Genomic DNA, 22460 nt, shown 5'->3' with positions numbered 1-22460 from the left:
AAAATCATTGCATTCATAGTAAATTATTAAATTTGATGTCCGTTCAACCCCCCCCCCCCCCCCCCACCCGTTCGCAGCTTTAAACTCTACGCAGATAATACAATCGATGTTCATCTATAGTTGGTTATAAATACATCTGGATGGTTAATTGTTTTCTATATCGTTATCAGGTATACGTCATAGTGTCACACCCCCCCCCCCTCCCACCTCAATGGGATTTGTCAATTTTTCTCTGAATTAAAAGAATTTTTATCTCTAATTACTTTGTCTAGAATAATGTTTTTACTATATACATATTTTGCTATTTTTGCATTGGTGACACCACCTAAATAGCGTCACCCGGTGCAGTCCAAACATCCTGCATTCCCTCGCGACGCCTCTGGGCTAGATGAATAAATACATTTTGGTCTATGCAGACATTTTTTCCCTAAAAATAAATGTGTTCAATACATTGTTGGCAGAGTTACAATTTTTCAACAACAAAAAATAATTAGCGAGAACAAAGTGAATTCTTTGGCAACACTCTCATAAAGAATACTTGTTATTAATTAGAATATTTTTGGTTGCAACTGTAAATAGAAAACACGGAGGCGGACAACGTTATCTTTACGATGAATACTTAATTGAATATTAATGAATTTACATCTGGTGGAGGCCAAACGCTATATAAATATATCTCACCTAGACATAACTGTACAAGAAACACAAGATTGTTCCTCGTAAGGTCAGTATTTTGTTGTTGTGTGGCTTCATTACTTTCTCGTATATACGAAGTATAGAGAAAGTCTTGTAATCGTGCAAAACAAAATCGAGATTTTTACAAATCTCGACGTTTTACACCTCACTGATACGGAAAAACATAATTTTGCAATCTTGGCCGTAAGTCTGTGTGTGTGTGTGTGTCTGTCTGTCTGTCTGTGTGTAAACACGATAACTAAAGTACCGTTACAGTTAGGTTGATGAAATTTCATATATAAGTATTTTATCAAAATCGTAGATCCGTATCAACTTTTGAGCGATTTCCGATAAACGGAAGTGGTACTTTTTATACTTTGAATTATTCAAAAGCCTATAACTTGAGTACTATTTCAGATAGATATATAAAATTTCACATGTAAGTAAAAGATCTAATTCTCTACCTTCTATTAAATTTTGAGTAATTTCCGTGGACCGGAAGTAGTAATTTACGCCATTTCCAATTTCTCAAAAAACGTATGTAAATTTATAATTTATAATTATAATAATATTGCGCACTATTATGCCCATCTTTATTTGGCGTTCACTTGATGTGCAATTCTTTTTTCACGAGATTTTATTCTATTTTAAAAAGTTTAAGTATTTAAAATGGATTAAAAATCATGTCTATATCCCAAGTTCTCATCACATGTTGTTTTATATAAGAAGATTCTAGAAAGTTTAGGGGAGATCACTCCCGGTTTATTTAAATAATATTTCTATAAGCGTAGTTCTACATTGTCCAAGACTCATGGGGCAGACACGGTAGAGTTCATCTGTTTCACTGACCACGGCATACGACGGGAAAATTGTGGTCAGCACTGCGCCTAGCCGCACGTTCCCTAAATGTGAGTCAGGTACCCATCAGAGCTGAAAGGACTCAAGGATGTCCTACAGACTTGAGCCAGTATCTGTCCTACATTTTTAGACATGATTATTGATTTTCAGTGCAGGCAGGGAGGAGAGTAAAGCTGTCAGTTATAGCGTAGTAGGTTATTTGTTTAAAGTGGTCAGTTGTAAGTGATGAATGTAATCGCTTGAACTTATAAAGACAGTGAAGTCAATTTTTTAACAGTTTAACCGAAAATGACTCTAGATTTATATTTAACACAATGACCTTTTAATCTAAATAAAACGCTCAACCAATATTCTGCACGATGTAGAGCGAGACCTTACAATAGCTGGGTATTAATTATGAAGTATGTGCAACAATCAGATGCATTAACAAGCTTGCCGGTTGTTGTTTTTTTGTTTTTTTCAGTTTAGCCAGAAGATGAATTCAATTCAGTTGTTTGCTATCTTGTTGCTGACAGCAGCGTATGTTGGTAAGTGAATCTCAGGGTTGGAGAGTGTGTGATGTTAAGTGAATCTGTGGTTGGAGTGTATGTGAAGATGGTTGGTGAGTTTGTGATGTTAAGTGAATTTCTGGATGGAGAGTATGTGGTGTTAAGTGAATCACTGGTTGGAGAGTATGTTATGTTAAGTGAATCTCTGATTGGAGAGTATGTGATGATGGTTGGAGAGTATGTGCTGTTATGTGAATCTCTGATTGGAGAGTATGTGATGATGGTTGGAGAGTATGTGCTGTTATGTGAATCTCTGATTAGAGAGTATGTGATGATGGTTGGAGAGTATGTGCTGTTATGTAAATCTCTGGTTGGAGAGTATGTGATGCTAAGTGAATCCCTGGTGTTAGTATGTGATGTTGGTAAGTAAAACCCCAGTAGACAAATGTATTATTTGATGTTTATCGTGTAATATCATCTATATGTATAGTTTGTGGCTATTTCATTGTTGTGGCCTGCTTAAAAATTATCAAATAATCATTACAGGATCACATTCAATCCACCATATTAAAATGTTGATGCTAAGAAAGCTTCACTTTCGGATCTGGCGTTAGATTGTCAGATTTCACCAGCTTCTTTGAATTCGTTTTGTGCAGGGATTGTGTTATGTAGAGTGTGCTATGTAGGGATGGTGTTATGTAGGGATGGTGTTATGTAGGATGGTGCTATGTAGGGATGGTGTTATGAAGGGATGGTATTATGTAGGGATGGTGTTATTTAGGGATGGTGCTATGTAGGGATGGTGTTATGTAGAGATGGTGTTATGTAGGGATGGTGTTATGTAGGGATGGTGTTGTCACCACCCACCTCTGCTTTACCCTTTACGTCATGTACCAATCTAGGACCGACGTTAGAAGGACTTGAACCTGGATCTAAATTTGATACTTTTAATATATTTTATTATGAAGTTTATTATTATTAATGTAAAATGATACAAAAATATCCGGCACTCTCTGATCAGTCAACTCTCCCTCCTCTAGTGTCTCCAGCTGATGCTAGAGTGAAGAGAGCTACAGCCTCGTTAAAAGGTATGATAGCTAACGTCACACAAAGTAGCATAGACTACGACGGTTACGGCTGTTTCTGCTATGGGGGTGCTGGAAAAAAACCTGTGGACGACCTAGACAGGTAACTCACCTTAAACTCAGGTTTAGATTTAAAAAACACATAGATTTACTTTAGATGTTGAAAAACAAAAACAATTCACTTTTATTTATGGAAAACAAAATTCACGACGAATCAATTTTAGCTGTTGTAAACTTTATGACCTTTCACTATTTGCTGTTGTAAACCTCATGGCGATACACTTTTAATTCTGACAAATCTCTTTCAGCTGTTGTAAAGATCATGTTGCTTGTTACAAATATTGCTCGAATAATTTTAAAAGGTGCTCCTCGCCTGCCACCATTTACTACAGATACGATTGTATTTACGAAAGGTGTTTTTGTAGTGAGTTATTTTTCCTTTGTATTTGCTCGCAGTGAGTGATTGAATCTGCACGTAAGCGTTCAAGGTGATTTATTTAAATTAAATGCATGGTTTTACATTGAGTTATCGGACTTTTATCCTTCATGTTATGGTGAGTTACCGTTCCTACTAGCGCCATAAGAATACATCTCAAATTGTTTAGATCATTTAATGCAAACTATCATAAATAACGCCAGCGACAACTATTTAATAACTAACCAAGTAAATAATAGGCCTATATATTTTTAATGTTATACTTGATACTACATTCGAAAATTGCTTTATTTTATTTTCTTCCTTTAAATAAAATTTAGTTTATACATTTAAAACATCCACCATAATATTATTTTCAACAAAAGTCACCGTATCTTTAAGTTCTCCGTATATCGCTGAAGATACTGATCAGGAACATGGATACTGAGAGAAAGAGAGAGAGTGAGAGAGAGAAGTGCGCACATTGGCTTATATATATTAGGATAATCAACAAGAAAATGAACTCAAAATTTAAGGATAGCTGTCTATCACATTATGCTTACTGCTGGGGTAGTCAACATAACAAACATTGAACAACGCACTGAAACATTTAAATAGTAACAATAACTTAACAGCTACATATGTTGTCTATTTCTTGGCATTGGATTGTTTACATTCTTATATATCTGAACTCCTCATCAATGCATCTAATTATTTATGACATTGACGCTCACGTTGTTTCATATTCCAGACCCCGGCGGAGAGTGTGGATACAACACCTGCATTTGTGATCAGATATTAAGTGAGTGTGTGGCCAGCAAAAAATACAATGCCGCCTACAAGAATTACGACAGAAAGAAGTGCTAGCCTTGCTGCGGCTCACGTTCATTAGCTTTACATGAAGCTTGAACAATAAGCTTGCACATTAAGCTTGATCATTAAAACAAAACAGATCAGCTAATGAGTTGTTTTTCTTTTAAGTGTGTTTGTAATGATTGTATGTAGACCTAGCAATAATGTCTTAGCAATGGTTCAATTAAAATTTAGCTCTATACACATACTCATGCACACATACCTCATGCTCACATTTGGACTCTATTATTCATCTTACAAAGGTATCATCCACTGCTGCAATGTCTTTAATGTTCCACCTTGTTGTGTATTGACTGTGATGTCTACTGCCAAAGTTTGTGTTATTTGATGTCTCCCTTCGCCATCATAGAGGAGGCTATCACATGCAGTAGTAGTTCACAGTTTGCAATTTTTGGAAACGAACACGGGTCTGCCTCTTGGTTTGACGACACCTTTTGGTCCATGTCGCATTGCATATAGAATGCTCTCCTAACAGAAGTTGAGATATACATTACTAACAATGAAACCGCATCCGGAATTGTTAAAATGCCATCATACCATATCCTTGACTTTTCCGATCATCATTTTTTCAGTGTTGACAAAAGCACTTACCAATCATGTTAGAAACAATGGCAATCTTTTTCAGTACTGCTTTACCAAGCGTGCAACATGATTCCGGTTACACTAGCTGTAAGACTATACGTTTTGAAAATGAAATTTTTTTTTATAACACCTTCAATAATAAATCTTTTAATCATAAATTTAGCACTTGAGCACTTTAGATATATTACACTATGGCGATCAAGTCGATTTGTTTTTTTACTATTTTCCAATGTTACTACGGGTCTGTCAAATAAGTAATAAAAAATAATAAATATAGTGTTGTTATGTTTTAATTGGAATATACATTTAAAAATATATGACGAAAAATTTTCTTTTGCGAAATGTTGTAGCTGAGTATTAGAGTTGAAATGCTGATATGAATGCCGTGGACGGATGGTTAAGTCTTTGATGTAGCGCTCATATGTTTCTCAACCTCGGGAAATGAAGAGATCGTGTGGTCAGCACTTTCCCCAGCCGCCTTTCCTCCCATTTGGACCCAGATTTGAACTAGAGGCACTATTGGCTGTAATATCATGCTTACCTCAGAAACCAATAGACCTATCACGCACTGTAACAGCACATTTACTCAGTCATCGGTACTATTAGAAGCAATGGCAAGATACAAATATACACTTCTAATTAAAAAAGTACGCTTTGTTTAAGTTCGCACTCTGTTTTACTACTCAATATATCAAACTCGTTGTGATCAAGTTCTCATTGTGTTCAAGTTTATACTTTGATCAAGTTCTAAATGTGTTCATTTCTCACTTTATTAAAGTTCTCACTTTGTTCAATTTCTTATTTTGATCAAGTTCTCACTTTATTCAAGTTCTCACTTAGATTAAGTTCTCACTTTGTGCAAGTTCTTACTTTGTTTAAGTTCTCACTTTGTTCAGGTACTCACTTTGTTCAAGTTCCTTCTTTGTTCAAGTACTCACTTTGTTGAAGTTTTCACTATGTTCAAGTACTCACTTTGTTCTAGTCTCACTTTGATCAAGTTCTCATTTTGTTCGAGTTCTCACTTTGATCAAGTTCTCATTTTGTTCGAGTTCTCACTTTGTTCAGGTACTCATTTTGTTCAACTTCTCCCTTTGTTCAAGTACTCACTTTGCTCAAGTTCTCACTTTGATCAAGTTCTCGGATTTTTCAAGTTCTCACTTTGTTCAAGCTCACACTTTGTTCAAGTAATTACTTTGTTCAAGTTCTCACGCTGATCAAGTTCATTCACTTTGTTGGGGGTTGGCGTGGTCGAGTCGGTAAAGCTCATAGTTGCTAAACCGAAAAGTCTCGAGTTCGAACCTTCTGGCAGATGAGGCTCGTTAGCTGGGGACAGCCACTCTTCTAGGAGAGACTACTCCAAAATCAAACAACTGCTGCCTTGTAGTTTGTTCTTGGTTGGATAAAGGCTATGGATGCAAATCCAAAAAGAAAAGCAGGCTGAAATCGGAGTCAATGGCCTCAATGGCGCAAAACCAGTTGACACCTAATCATTAATTGTGATGGAAGCATGGTCGAGTCGGCAAAAGCTCATGGTTGATAAATTCGAAATAAGTCTCGAGTTCAAACCCTCTGGCAGATAATGGTTCGATCCCTCCCAACACTAAAAATTAAGAACGAAGATGAAGAAGACTCACTTTGTTCAAGTTCTCACTATGTTCAATTCTCGCTTTGTTCAAGTTCTCACTGTCCAACTTCTCGTTTTGTTCAAGTTCTCACTGTTAAACTTCTCTATGTTAAACTTCTCTGTTAAACGTCTCTCTGTAAAACTTCTTACTTTGTTCAAGGGCTCACATCGTCCATCCCCACACGAATGTAGACTGTCCCTTGTTCGACAAACCTTCATATTGTCCAATATGTAAATTTTAAATTGCACATTTTGTCTTATCGCCACCCCGCTGCACATTTCTCTGCTGGTACTTGATATTTTGTCATGCGGCGCTTTGATCAAGGGTTCTGAAAACAATTAGATGTTAAGTAGCTGGTAACAGACGGGGAGATGACTCACACCAGCCCATGTTATACGCATCTTAGGATCAGACAAAATAAACATGATATAAAAATGGAATGCTAAATTTGAATTCTAGGTCATCGATAATCATGTGGGGTCGGCTTGGTAAAGCTCAGAACGGCTGAACTGAACATTCTCTGCCTTCTGTCAAATTTTGAGTAATTTCCGTTGACCGGAAGTAGTAATTTGCGCTATTTCCGATTTCTTAAAAATGCTTGTGAATTTATAAAATACCAATTATATTCGCACATTTTCACACATACAGTTTGGCGTTTTCCTGATGCGCAATTTTTTTTTCTACGAGATTCTGTTTTATTTTTAAAAAGTTTTAGTAATTAAAACAAGAGTTTCTTCCAGGCATTTTTTTCGGCGGAGCTCCACTGAAAAAAGTCTATCGTCCTCTCGAACTGTGTCGGCCCCCCCCCCCCGTAATATACAATTTAAGAACTAATATTTAATACATGAAAAATAAGGAATTTATTAATGTCATTTTAGGTCAAGTAAAAGAGGTTATTGCAATGGCGGTCAGTTATTTCAAGGGGTGGTCAGTTATTTCAAGGGGTGGTCAGTTATTTCAAGGGGTGGTCAGTTATTTCAAGGGGTGGTCAGTTTTTTTCCTCATGTTGGAACAGACTTTCTAGCCCTGATCTCCCAAATAGCTCTTCACAATTCATCATGACACACACCACACAAGCAAGCCTTATATGTTTTGTGTTTTGCAATAACTTTAGCCTGTTATGATAGGGAGAAAACATCTGTTAAACTTTCTAATTTTAGAGATGAGAAAATATTGTCGGTGAGATGAATAAATATATTTTCGTCTATGCAGCAAATTTTCCCCCAAGGATAAATTGCTTCAATACATTGTTGGCTGAGAAACAATTTTTCAAAAAATAAATTGACAGAGAACAAAGTGAATTCTTTGTCAACGCTCCCATAATGAATAATTATTATTAATTAGAATTTCTTTGTTTGCAACAGCAAAAAGAAAACATGGAGGCGGACAACGTTCTCTGTACGGTGAATACTTAATTGAATATTAATGAATTTACATCTGACGCAGGCCCAACGCTATATAAATCTATCTCAAGTAGACATAACTGTACAAGAAACACACGATTGTTACTCGTAAGGTCAGTATTTTGTTGTTCGTTGCTCAATGTTAAATAATATTTCTATAAGCGTAGTTCTACATTGTCCAAGACTCATGGGGCAGACAAGGTAGAGCTCATCTTTTTCACTGACCTCGGTATACGAGGGGATGGTGTGGCCATCACTACGCCTAACCGCCTTTGTTTCCATAATGTGAGTCAGGTACCCATCAGAGCTGATTGGACTCAGTGATGTCCTACAGACAACAGCTGGGTATTAATTATAAAGTATGTGCAACAATCAGATGCATTAACAAGCTTGCTTGTTTTTTTTCAGTTTAGCCTGAAGATGAATTCAATTCCGTTGTTTGTTATCTTGTTGCTGGCAGCAGCGTATGTTGGTAAGTGAATACTTGGTTGGAGAAATAAATCATTACGGGATCACATTCATTCAACCATATTAAAATGATGATGTTCAGAGATAGTAAGCTTCCCTTTTGGATCTGACGTTCGATTGTCAGAATTTACCAGCTTCTTTGAACTCGTGATATGTAGGGATGGTGTTATGTAGGGATGGTGTTGTGTAGGGATGGTGTTATGTAGGGATGGTGTTGTCACCACCCACCTCTGCATTTTTATATATTTTATTATGAAGTTTAATATTATTGATGTAAAATGATACAAAAAAATCCGGCACTCTCTGAGCTGTCAACTCCCCCTCCTCTAGTGTCACCAGCTGAAGCTGTACAGAAGAGAGCTACAATCTTGTTAAAAGGTATGATAGCTAACGTTACAGAAAGTTCCACAGACTACGACGGTTACGGCTGTTTCTGCTATGGGGGTGCTGGAAAAAAACCTGTGGACGAGCTAGACAGGTAACTCACCTGAAACTTGGGTTTAGATGTTAAAAAATAGATAGATTCGCTTTAGATGTTGAAAACAAAAACAATTCACTTTTAATTATGTTAAACAAAGTTCACTTTTAGGTTTCGTAAAAAACACAATGATTCACATGTTGTGAATCTCATGACTAATCACTTTTTTTTTTTTTTAAGGGTACAAAAAATTTTATTAGACAAGAATATGAAGAGTCAGTCAATAATCAATTTAATTCTGACAAATCACTTTCAGCTGTTGTAAAGAGCATGTTGATTGTTACAAGTGGGTCGCAAATAGGGTTAGGGGGTGCTCGCCTTCCACAGTTTACTACAGATACGCTTGTGTCTACGAAAAGTGTGTTTGTGGTGAGTTATTTTTCCTGTGTATTTGCTCGCAGTGAGTTATTGAATCTGCATGTATGTGGTCAAGGTGATTTATTTAAATTGAATGCATGGATCTCGATCCCCTTCAACACTAATAATTAAGAACGAAGAAGAAGAAGAAGAATGGTCATTTGGATGTTTTTTTTAAAGCTAATTTTTTAAGCTAACGTTTTAACTAACATTGAGCAACACATTGAAACATTTAAATAGTAACAATAACTTAACAGCTAATATGTTATCTATTTATTGACATTGGTTCTTTTACATTCTATTTTACCTTAACCTTAATATTTACCTTAACCTCTCATCAAAGCATCTGAACATTTACGGCATAGACGCTCACGTTGTTTCATATTCCAGACATTGGCTCACGGTGTGGGTATAATTCCTGCGTCTGTGATCAGCTATTGAGTGAGTGTGTGGCCGGCAAAAAGTACAATGCCGCCTACAAAAATTACGACAGAAAGAAGTGCTAGCCTTGCTGCCGCTCACGTTCATTAGCTTTACATGAAGCTTGAACAATAAGCTTGAACATTAAAACAAAATAGATCAGCTAATGAGTTGTTTTTCTTTTAAGTGTGTTTGAAATGATTGTATGTAGTCCTAGCACTAATGTTGTAGCAATGTTTCAATTTAAATATAGTTCTCTACACATACTTATGCACACATACCTCATACTCACATTTGGACCCTATCGTTCATCTTACAAGGGTACCATCCACCGCGGCAATGTCTTTAAAGTTCCATCTTGTTGTGTATTGACTGATGCCGACTGCCAAAGTTTGTGTTCTTTGATGTCTCTCCTCGCCATCATAGAGAATGCTATCACATGCAGTAGTAGTTCACAGTTTGAAATTTTTGAAAACGATCACGGGTGTGGAATTTATTGTATCTATCAGTCTGGCTCTTGGTTTGACGACACCTTTTGGTCCATGTCGCGTTGCATATATAATGCTCCACTAAAAGAGGTTGAGATATACATTACTTACAACGAAACCGCATTCGGAATTGTTAAAATGCCATCATACCATATCCTACCTCGGACATTAACCAGCGTATTCCGGCCAGTGCGCGCATTGGTCGGCAAATGTACAAAATACGCTGCCAGTTTTAAGTTCTTCGGTTTTTGGACAAGAGACCCGATGCGCACATGTGGTGGTCAATGCGTGCTTTGGCAGTAATTTGGGATTGACAACAATACGATGATATATTGTGCTTATACATTTTCTTTTTTACTTTCTCGTATATACGAAGTATAGAGAAATTCTTGTAATCGTGCAAAAAAAAAAAAAAAAATCGAGATTTTTACAAATCTCGACGTTTTACATCTCACTGATACGGAAAAACATAATTTTGCAATCTTGTCCGTATGTCTGTGTGTCTGTGTGATAACTTGAGTACCGTTACAGCTAGGTTGATGAAATTTCATATATAAGTATTTTATATATAAGTATGTTATCAAAATCATAGATCCATATCAACTTTTGAGCGATTTCCGATAACCGGAAGTGGTACTTTTTCTACTTTGAATTTTTCAAAAGCCTATAACTTGAGTACTATTTCAGATAGATAAATGAAATTTCACATGTAAGTAAAAAAAAAACTAATTCTCTACCTTCTGTAAAATTTTGAGTAATTTCCGTTGACCGGAAGTACTAATTTACGCTATTTCCGATTTCTCAAAAACGCATGTAAATTTATAAAGTACTAATAATATTGCGCACTATTATGCACATTTCATTCGGCGTTCACTTTTTGTGCAATTTTTTTTCTACGAGATTTTATTCTATTTTAAAAACTGTAAGTATTTAAAATGGAGTTCCCATCCCCTGTTGTTTTATATAAGAATATTCGAGAAAGTTAAGGGGAGATCACTCCCGGTTTATTTTTTCATTTTCTATCTTTTGCTTTTGGTTCAAAACCTTTCAGTGAAGCATAACTTACTTGCAAATGTTAGATTAACATTCAGATCAGAAGTGTATTCATTCTGCATTACCTTGCTAAAAAAAGTAAAAATGCTAGGGAAAGTAAAAGAGGCTTAGCATAGAACTGACCATACCCCTGTATAGATGAGTTACCGCTACCGGGTGAAACCCGACCTAGCGACTTCACTAGCTTTGAGTATTGCATATTTTAATAATTAATTAACCATTCAAGAGCAAAAAGTAAACATTCTACCGTAATGTATCAACATGAATCAACATGAATACGGTTTGAATATATCATGCCTGACGTTTCCGATCATCATTTTTTCATTGTTGACAAAAGCACTTACCAATCAAGTTATAAACAATGTCAATCTTTTTCAGTACTGCTTTACACAAGCGTGCAACATGATTCCGTTTTCACTAGCTGTAAGACTATACGTTTTGAAAATGAAACTTGTTTTATCACACCTTCAATATTAATTCTTTCAATCATAAATTTAGCATTTGAGCACTTAAGATATATTACACTATGGCGATCAAGTTGATTTTGTTTTTACTATTTTCCTCTGTTACCACGGGTCTGTCAAATAAAGAATTGAACTTTATATGTTAGATAAATAAAATCAGTATGTATTTTAAAATTACCATAGCTGTGTTGACACGTGTCTATGTAAATGATCATTTAAATAGAAGTATTTTAACACATGTATATCATTTTAAGTTGGTGTTTTGTTAAAAACGTAAAGTATTGAAGAATGTTTCATTTATTGTATTATATTAGGGTAAATACAAATTTAGATTCAAAATAAAAAGCAGAACGAATACGGCAGCTAAAACAAGCTTAACATTTGCTATCAATGAAGTAAAATTTATGATAAGAAATAAATGGTAACAATTGGATTTATTAAAAACTAATATTCTCTACAACTTTACCAAGTAAAAATGTACAACCTTGCTTATAATACGGTATATTTCTAAGAGGACAATAGATATCACTTATAATACAACTTGTACAGACCAAAATGCAATTAGGTAAAAATGCAAATTCCTTAATACTGAATCGGCAATACAAAAACATAATACTTTCACAATAGCTAAATTGATCCACAATATAAAACAACAAACGTCAATGAGAGGCTGAACTGAATTAAAGCATTTAAGATTGACTCGTTACAAATTACTGAAATGCATTGTAAAGACGAGCTATTAAGAGTCAGTATTGATTGTTAAGCCAAAATGTCGTGGTATATTTATGTATAAAGACACTGAGAAATGTTTTGATACGATGTAAAGGAACAACTAAATGATTATCACATCAACCAGCTGGGTTTGGTTGTCGTTTTCAACAGGTATTTTAATTTTTCAACGCTGAATTTTTCTATGTTGTGCAGTTAGGCATCTCACACAAGATTAGTGACTGCCAACTAAGAGTCAAATGGGATTATGATTATTGTAATCCTCACGTTTTCAAGTAAGTTTTACTTCAACAATTTTGTTTTTCATCCCTGTTGTCTCATGCTATCATCAAATACTCTCGTTTACTTTATAATATAGTTTTCTTTTTTTTAAATTATAATATAAATTTTAAAATAACGACAAAAGAGTTCACGTTGTGAAATGTTGTAGTCAAGTATTAAAGTTGACAAAAATCTGACATGAAATACGTGGACAGATGGTTTAAATCTGTATGTCCTCCTATTGTCTGTATTGTATTTTAACACATTTACCCAGTTTATACGACATTGCGAAGAGTAATTTGAACGCTTACACAATAGTTTAAATTACTGCCTGGCCACATAATGTTAATATATGATAGTTGATAATCTACAATATTGTTTAATGGCAGTTGATGTTCTTTGGTGTGAACAAACGAGGTACAAGTTCACATTGCGTGACAAGAGTGACGTTACAATGCTACCACTGAACGTGCATCACGGTACCGATGGAGTGCTAGACTGTACTGTCACATGCTTACACAGCAACAACAACACGTGCAACAACTTTATGTTTGATGACGTCAGCAGGGCGTGCTACCTAGGTGGGTGCAAAGTTGTGCTCTTTTGGTTCTTTTTTAAATTTAAATTAAAATAAATTTTAAATAGACCTATATTAAGATAATATTGTTATACAGGTTTCAATATTTTCACTCATTATATAATAATCCGGAAAAAAAATAATTGCTCACGTAGGCGGCAAAGTGTGAGTTTTATAACAGAAGAACCTTATGAATGACGTATTTAATACAAAACGTATACATGTTGATGTAGTTTTTTTAGTACCAATGTTGTAAATGTTAACACTAATATACTTTTTAACACTTCTAACTATTTTGTAGCAAACTTTCCACTATACTGTGCGTTGCTGCTAGCTGGTCAAACAGAACAATGCATAACTTACTTGGCTGTAAACAGTTTTCTTGACAGATTGTTACTTTTTATCGATTCGCAGACTTTTCACAGTATACGTCGTGCGATACCCAATTATTAACAGTTTGTAGAATGCTAAAAAAGTAATGTTGCTGGTGCAAATAAGGTATTTAACACAATACAATTATTGGCCCTATATCCATACCAAAAAATTAACTATCAAGAAAATGGGTTTACATTTTTGTATCAATATATTGTAAATTATTGTAATACTTACAACGCCATAGTAGACAACTTTAAACGCTCTTAGATTCTACCAAACGACGCCGTCATGACCTCGGTACCACAACCACCAGCCGAGTCTAAGTTATACACAAGGGGCGGGTACTGTGATACCGTGGGCAATGGAGGGATGAAATCTTGTAGCACACCTGTCCGACAGGTATTTAGTCAACATGCTGTTTAGACTATAAAGAGAAACATAATTAAAACACAGAAGAAACCTAAAAAAATGTTTTTTTTTACTTTTCAGCAAGCTTGAGTACGAAATCTGAAATGTAAAAGCACACTGTTTTTAAGAATCAAAACATTAAAAAAAAATGTATATATTCAGGTATAGCCAACGTATGAATATTCTAATATATCAACACAAACATACCTTTTTTATTCGTTTCTTTTATCATTTAATTATGTGAGACACATTCAGGTGTAACATATTGACATACACAAGCTGTTACTTAAATATATCATGTTTACCTCATCAGTCCAGTCACCAGCCGCTACACAACATTTAAACAAAATTCATAAAAACTCTGCTAATCTAGAAATTAAACCAGAGACTTGTGAAATTATAAATACGTTTATGTGTTTAGATATTTTCAATTGGTTTTACAAATTAAATCAAAAATATTATTTTTTCTATGCACAGAGCAGATAATAACGCGAAAAAGAACCGGAAGTGAAATCGACCCAGCTATTTATAGATCGTGTGCTGACGTGAAGAACTCCACCAACCCCAGACAACTTTTACAACTGTCGTCTGGTCTTGTCGTCATGTGTGACACAGTGACAGATGGAGGGGGCTGGACAATTTTCCAACGTCGCGTCTCCGGTGTCGTGGACTTTTACCGCAACTGGGAGGAATACAAACACGGGTTCGGAGACTTCGACGCTGGAGAATTTTACCTGGGCAACGAAAACATTTACTGTCTGACTTTTATCATTAGAGTTAAGAATAGATTTGACTTTCAGGGGGAAGAGCTTACAAGTTTTCAATTACAATCAGAAAGAAAATTTTACAGACTGTTAAAAGCGGTAACTACGGAAACACAGGCGACGCTTTGACATCCCACAGCGGTAGCTATTTCAGCAGTTACGACAAGGACAAAGACACAGGGATCACAAATTCTGTCGTGGTTTATCACGGAGCATGGTGTCACACATCTAATCGGAATGGGCAGTACGGAAGTGTTGTGTTCGGCAAGGGGATTAACCTGGATCAACACCACAACACAAACAACTAGTCTAGACAGTAATGTGATGAAATTTAGACGGGTTTAGCGTTTAATACCTTAAACTACACATATATACATGGAGACAACTTTTGAGAACTACCAGAAAAAAATTGTAAATAGTTTAAAAGCATTAAAAATTGCTCAGTTTCTTTTTTATATGTAGTCATACCAGCATATAGGTTTAGCAAGGTTACACCGAAAGCAAATTATTTTTCACTTTTAGTGATTTAAGATTTTTTTTGGTGATTTGTGAATGTTATAAAAGCTTGTATCTTAAATATTTTTTTTATGTCAGATTTATTTAAAATCGAGCTTATTGTTATAATTAATGGTAAATAAATATCTTTTGAAAAATCGGTATTATGCAATTATTCTTTATTACTCATTGCTGAAGCATGTCCTTAGCATTCGATTAGAATTTCTGTAAAGAAGTAATAAAAAGCGCTTGCTTGAGTAGCACGCTGTAGTGAATACTACTTGAGAACATTCAACACTGTCAAGTCTAGTAGCACACATCATGCCAGACATTTTCAATCGCCAATTTTTTAAAATGTTGAACAACCAAGCATTCAAGAAAAACATCGTCTAAACTCGAATACTACTCTATTCCACCCTTCCTGCAATCAGTGTTTAGCTAAACGTGAATGATTTAGTACAATAACTATAAATACAATATATTGTATTGGATTATTAATGTTATTAGTAAAGTGTATTAATGTAGTAAAAATGGGATCGAAGAGGACAAGGTTGCATCGATCACGGTATATTTGTAGCGTTAAAACCTTAAGGGCTAGTAAACTGGTACAAAGCACTCAAGCGTACCTTTTACTAAAATTACAACTCAAGTGTCATTCCACAAGATTAGTAAAGAATCCTCTTTATACCTAGCTGACAATTGGGCAGTTGAAGTAAAGCTCATATATTTCTTGACTGAGGCATATGAAGGGAAGTTGTGGTCAAGGTCTGGCATCGTTTAATTTATCACTTTTTTGAAGGTCTCAATTTGTTAAAGGTCTCACTTTGTTAAAACTTTCACTTTGTTCAAGTTCTTACATTGTTCAAGTTCTCACTTTGTTCAAGTTCTCACATTGTTCAAGTTCTCACATTGTTCAAGTTCTCCCATTGTTCAAGTACCCACACTGTTCTAGCCCACTTGAATGTAGACTGCCACATGTTAAAGTTCTCACTTTGTTAAAACTCTCACTTTGTTCAAGTTCTCACATTGTTCAAGTTCTCACTTTGTTCAAGTTCTCCCATTGTTCAAAGTCCCACACTGTTCTAGCCCACTTGAATGTAGACTGCCACATGTTAAAGTTCTCACATTGTTCAAGTTCTCACTTTGTTCAAGTTCTCACATTGTTCAAGGTCCCACACTATTCTATCCCACTTGAATGTAGACTGCCACATGTTCAACAAGCCAGCATTGTGTCCATATGTACTTTTAAAAATTGCTAATGTTGTCTTATCGCCACCTAGCTGATCACTTTACTGTTGGTACTTTACATTTTTCCCAAATGCAACCAAGCAGCGCTTTGTTGAAGGAGTCTGAGGAAAATTAGATGTTAAGTACCTGGCAACAGGTGGGAGAGTGACTCACACTCGCGACTATTATACGTAGCGTGGGCTCAAACAATATGAACACACAATAAACGTTTCAGACTAATTTCAAGGTTGTTTTTTTTTTGTATTTTGTTTTTGAGACTTGTTTGTCGGTATTCATGTAGGCATTCTCGTGGTCGAGTCGGTAAAGCTCATGGCTGTTAAACCGAGAAGTCCCGAGTGTGAATCCCGGACAAAAGAGGGTTATAGCATGGCGACAGCAACCCTTCTATGGGAGACAAGTCCAAAATTAAGCAACTGCTACATTGTTGTTTGTTTATTGTTTAACAAAAGCTGTGGAAGCAAATCCACAATGAAAAGCAGGCTGAAATCGGAGTCCATCCCCTATATGACGAATTGCTAGTTGATATGGATTATGGAATATAATTTTATGGGGTCTACGAACAAACCCGAAAGACACTTGCCCGAATGCCGTTTGCCCGAAGGCCGATTTCCCGAATGGACACTTGCCCGAAAACGACAAATGCCCTAATGGACACGCCCAAATGCGACAAATGCCCGAAGGCCTTTTGCCCGAAAAATGTTAGCATTATATATTACAAAATAATCATTCGTAATTAATTTAGATTTGAAATTTTGATAAACAATACATTTCTAAACAAAAGGAAAAGAATAAAATAATATAATATATCACCACGCAAAAATTCTTAATTATTATATATTTGCTTTTAAAAAAAGTGTACAAATATATTTTCTTTCCTAACTATGAAACAAGACAAAAATAACATTTTCGTTTATCGTCCGACTACCAGTTTTATGCAAGAATGGGAAAACATTTTTACCTGAATGGGGAATATATTTTCCTTGAATGGGGAATACATGATTTCTATATAAATTTATATATAAAATTATGTGAAAATAATTGTTTTAAACTTTCCGTTCAGTAATCTATAATTTGAGGATATAATCTTAAATTTAAAAAAAAATTACTCCCTCACTCTCGAATGGTCAGCTACTCACATGTTATGGGAACAGTCCTCTAGCTCCGCCTTCCAAATAAGCTCTTCACACGTCATCGTGACACGTACACCCCACGCAAGCAAGTCTCACATCTTTCGTGTTTCGCGATAATTTTAGCTCTCTGGTAGGTAGAAACATCTATCAAATTTCTAATTTTAGTGATGACGAAATATTGATTGTAAAAATAAATACAGTTTGGCCTATGCAGAAATTTTTCTACTAAGAAAACATTTTGTTCATTAGGAAAACATTCAACGTCCTTGGCTGAGTTCCAATTTTTTTTAAATAATATTTTTCAGTACTTTAAAACAATTTTCGGTAAAAGCAAAATTAATTATGTATCTTCTCTCATAAAGAATAATTAGCATATCTTTAATTGTAAAAGAACAAAGAAAACATTGAGGCAGACAAAGCTATCTGTACAATGAAAACTGAATGGAATATTAATGAAGTCACATCTGCGGTAGGTCCAAGGCTATATAAATCTTTATCAATCAGAAGTAACTGTACAACAAACATACGAGTGTTACTCCTAAGGTAAGTACTTCGTTGTTCTGTTCCTCAATTTTGAATAACATTTCTATAAGCGTAGTTCTCCAGTGAGTATTCAACTTTTTCTTTCGGTGTCCAAGACAACCCGGACAGATGAAGTAGAGGTCATCTTTTTCAATGACCTTGGCACTAATTTTAAAGGCTCAACAAATATTCTACATGCAACAGAGCCCGGTCCAACAATAGATAAGTAGACTTTATGTAGTATATGCAGACATGAGATGTATTAAGAAGCTTTTTTTTCAGTTTACCCAGAAGATGAATTCGATGCCGTGGTTTGCTATCTGGATGCTGGCAGCAGCTAATGTTGGTAAGTGAATATCATGGTGTAAATATATGAGGTTGTGTAGTGAATCTCAGTCTGCCGACAGTATGTGATGTTGTTTCTGGTGTCAGTATATGAGGTTGTTGAGTGAATCTCTGTCTGGTGTCGGTATGTGATGTTGTTTCTGGTGTCAGTATATGAGGTTGTGTAGTGAATCTCAGTCTGCCGACAGTATGTGATGATTTTAAGTTCATCTTTCCCTGGTATCGGAATGTGATGTTTGTAAAGTGAATCTTTTGGTTGGCGGGTAAGTGAATCACTGAATTAATTTAATACAAAGTTGTATCCGTCTCAAAAACAGTGAACTAACCCTTACATTAACGCACTCAATCAAGCACATGAACATTGAAAAACACAACAACACAACTTACTATAGTATGTTCTTTTTTCGAATGTGCCGTTGGGTTGTCAGATTTCGCCAGTTTCGTTGAACTCGAGACATGAAGAGATGGTGCTGTCACTAATAAGTCCACCAACCTTTGTTTTACCTTTTACGTCATGTACCACCAGTCTCAGGTCTGCGCGAGACACACTTAATCTCGGATCAAAATTTGGTACTTTCGGGTTAGCTGTCGTGTGCGCTACTACGTGACGACGCCATCTAATATTTAACGAGAGAACGTTTATATATTTAATTGTTTGTTTCTATTGATGTAAAATTGTACAAAAATATCTGGTACTGAGTTGAACAGTGAACTCTCCCCTCCTCTAATGTCGCCAGTTAGTGCTGTAGAGAAGAGAAGCACGGCCTCAGCAAAAGATCTGCTGGCTAAAGTCACACAAAAGACCATTGACTACAACGGTTACGGCTGTCTCTGCATTGGAGGGTATGGAAAACCTGTGGACGACCTAGACAGGTAACTCAACTAAAATATCTGGTTGAGATTTGGGTAAAAAATATAAGGATTCACTTTTAGATATTGTAAAACACATAATGATTATGTTTAGATGTTGTAAAACACATAAGGATTCATGTTTAGATGTTGCAAAACACATAACGATTCACTTTACATGTTGTAAAACACATGGTAATTCATGTTTAGATGTTGTAAAACACATAGAGACTCACTTTCAATTTGGTAGAAAACTAATAATTAACTTGTAGGTTTTGTAATGCACATAACGATTAACTTTTAATTTTGAAGAAAATTAAATGTTGAAGAACAAAACACGATTCACTTTTAGTTATTGTAGATGTCTATTCAGTTTTATCTGTTGTAAAGCTTATGTCGATTTAATTTCAGCTGTTGTAAAGCACATAACGAATGTTATAAGCCAATCTATAACAAATGCTTTCCTACCACCATCGACTACAAATACTCTTGTGTTGGCAGTACATGCACCTGTGGTGAGTTATCGCCCGTGTGTATACGTGCTTGTAGTGAGTTATCGAATCTGCTACATGTATTTTGTGAATTATCGTCCCTGCGTATAAGTTCTTTTCGTAAGCTATCGAGTCTTCATGTATGTTGTCATTGTAATTTATTAAAATTGAATAGATAATTTTAATGTGAGTTTTCGGACTTTGGTTCATCATCTTGTGATTAGTCATCGTTTCTACATCTGAGATCAATTAGAATATTTAATGCAAAGTATATCACGCCAACTGTTCAATAACAATTATCAAAAACAAAATGAACTTAAAACTTTAAGGATAACTGCCTATTCATTATTACCAATTCTGGAGTATTCAAAGATTTAACAAATACATAGAACAACGGACTGAAACATTTAAATAGTGAGAATAACTTTACAGCAAAAATATGATCAATTTATTGGCATTGGTTGGTTTACAATCTTATTTATCTAAGCTTCTCATCAAAGCATCTGAACATGTAATACATCGACTCTCATATTGCTTCATATTTCAGACCCCAAAAACACCCAGTGTGGAACTAGTGCTTGCACATGTGACCTGCAGTTAGCCAAATGTGTGGCCAGCAAAAAGTACAATGACGCCTACAAAAATTACGACAGGAAGAAATTGTGCTAGCCTTGCTACGGCTCACGTTCATTAGCTTTACCTTAAGCTTGAACATTAAAACAAAATAGATCAGCTAATGTGTTGTTTTTCTTTTAAGTGTGTTTGAAATGATTGTATGTAGATTAGCAATAATGTCTTAGCAATGGTTCAATTTAAATTTAGGTCTGTACACATTCTCATGTACAAATACCTCATACTCACATTTGGACCCTATCGTTCATCTTACAAGGGTACCATCCACCGCGGCGATGTCTTAAAGTTCCATCTTGTTGTGTATTGACTGTGATGCCGACTGCCAAAGTTTGTGTTCTTTGATGTCTCCCCTCGCCATCATCGAGGAGGCTATCCCATGCAGTATTAGTCCATAGTTTGCAATTCTATAGAAACAACACGGGTGTGGAATGTTTTCTCTCGCAGTCTGCCTCCTGGTTTGGCGGCCCGTTTGGTTCAAGCCGCATAAATAATGCTAACAAACACAAGCCAAGTACTACATTTCTTATACCGCAGCCAGAATGGTTAAAATGCCATCACACTGTAGCGAACATCGGACAATACCCAGCGCGCAATGGCCGGCCAATGTACGCTGCCAGTTTTAAGTTCTTTGGGCTTGGGCTAAGAGAGTCAGCCAATGTGCATATTGGCCGGCCAATGCGTGGGTTTGAAGCAATCGTGATTTGACCCTAGCAAGTTTTTCTTTTTCTTTTAGGATCTTTTACTTTTGGTTCAAAACCTTTCACTGTAGCATGACTTATAAATGTTATAATCAATTCAATAATGTATTCAATATTCATTACCTGTTGTTTCTGTATTTACCGTTCTTAGCGTTTCGGTTGGGCTCCTACAATGTGAAGTAATATCAAGGATATACATGAATGACAGCCTTTGTTGAAATCGATTATAGAAAAAGAAACAATTAAGCGAAGTCAATTAGTACTCTACATGGGTTAGAACTGCGTTAACAAATTTTAATGTTTTAGAAATTATTTTACAAAATTAAATATGAAATAAAAGGCATTATTTTTCGTCACGTTTTTCATAAATTACACAGCAATTCCGGCTGTTATTTAAAAATCTGAATACATTCCTTTAAATTGCTAAAAAAAGTAAAAATGTAAGTATGCTGATCGTCTAAACAGAGTTCACCAGGCGCCTATTCGTACTTGCTCATGCTAGGGAAAGTAAACGAGGCTTAGCATAGAACTTACCACACCATCTGTTTAAATGCAGAAATCACAGAAACAGACGGACATTCATCTGCCTTAATGACTATTCAGTCTGAAAGGTACTACATTTAATATTAAAAAATCGAACTCTAAAATCAGTTTTTAAACTTTTGCAAGTACACCGCACCACCCCTCGCACGAAGTAGAAAAATGTTTCATTTGATCCAGTTGCTTCAAGCATTGGCGTCACAAGGTGGGGCGGGGGGGGGGGGGTTACGGACCGCACCGGGTGACAACATTTAGTGGGGTTACACTAAGAAAAAAAAAGAAGAAAAATGTATAGTTAATGATTCATTAAAGTTAAAAGTATTTTAGTACCGATTGACATAAACCTAGTAACTAGAGAGATTAATCGTTAATTAATTTACAATTACCATTCAAGAGCAAAAAGAAAACATTCTGCCGTAATGTATTAGAGTTTCATTTTTAGCGCTTCTTTTGTAACCATGTAATGCAGGGGTCTCCAAACTATTCAGCCCGAGGGCCGCATTGACTATCAAAGTTCAGTTCAGGGGCCAGTTTCTTCCAGGCATGTCTTTGATTTTTCTGAGCAAAGTTCCTCAACTATCAACAACAAACGTTTTTTCCGTAGACAAAAAGATCTCCGCGGGCCGGATGAGAGGACCTCGCGGGCCGCATCCGGCCCGCGGG

General features: G+C 35.7%; 1 protein-coding gene across 1 annotated transcript; it reads left to right on the top strand.

Moving 5' to 3' along the window:
• Nucleotides 1-711: 711 nt before the first annotated feature.
• LOC131944223 (acidic phospholipase A2 PA-3) lies at nt 712-20658 on the top strand. Its single transcript, XM_059304762.1, has 5 exons — nt 712-724; nt 8413-8476; nt 8803-8950; nt 19847-19950; nt 20474-20658. The coding sequence occupies exons 2-5, from the start codon at nt 8425-8427 to the stop codon at nt 20593-20595; spliced, it is 426 nt and encodes a 141-aa protein (XP_059160745.1). The 5' UTR covers nt 712-724; nt 8413-8424; the 3' UTR covers nt 20596-20658.
• The last annotated feature ends 1802 nt before the right edge of the window (nt 20659-22460 follow it).

The sequence above is a fragment of the Physella acuta genome, unplaced genomic scaffold (genome assembly GCF_028476545.2).
Source record: "Physella acuta isolate Inbredline_101_S28 unplaced genomic scaffold, ASM2847654v3 ptg000486l, whole genome shotgun sequence".
Lineage (NCBI taxonomy): Eukaryota > Metazoa > Mollusca > Gastropoda > Physidae > Physella > Physella acuta.
Note: the sequence above shows the minus strand (reverse complement) of the source record. Positions and strands in the feature narration are given on the sequence as shown.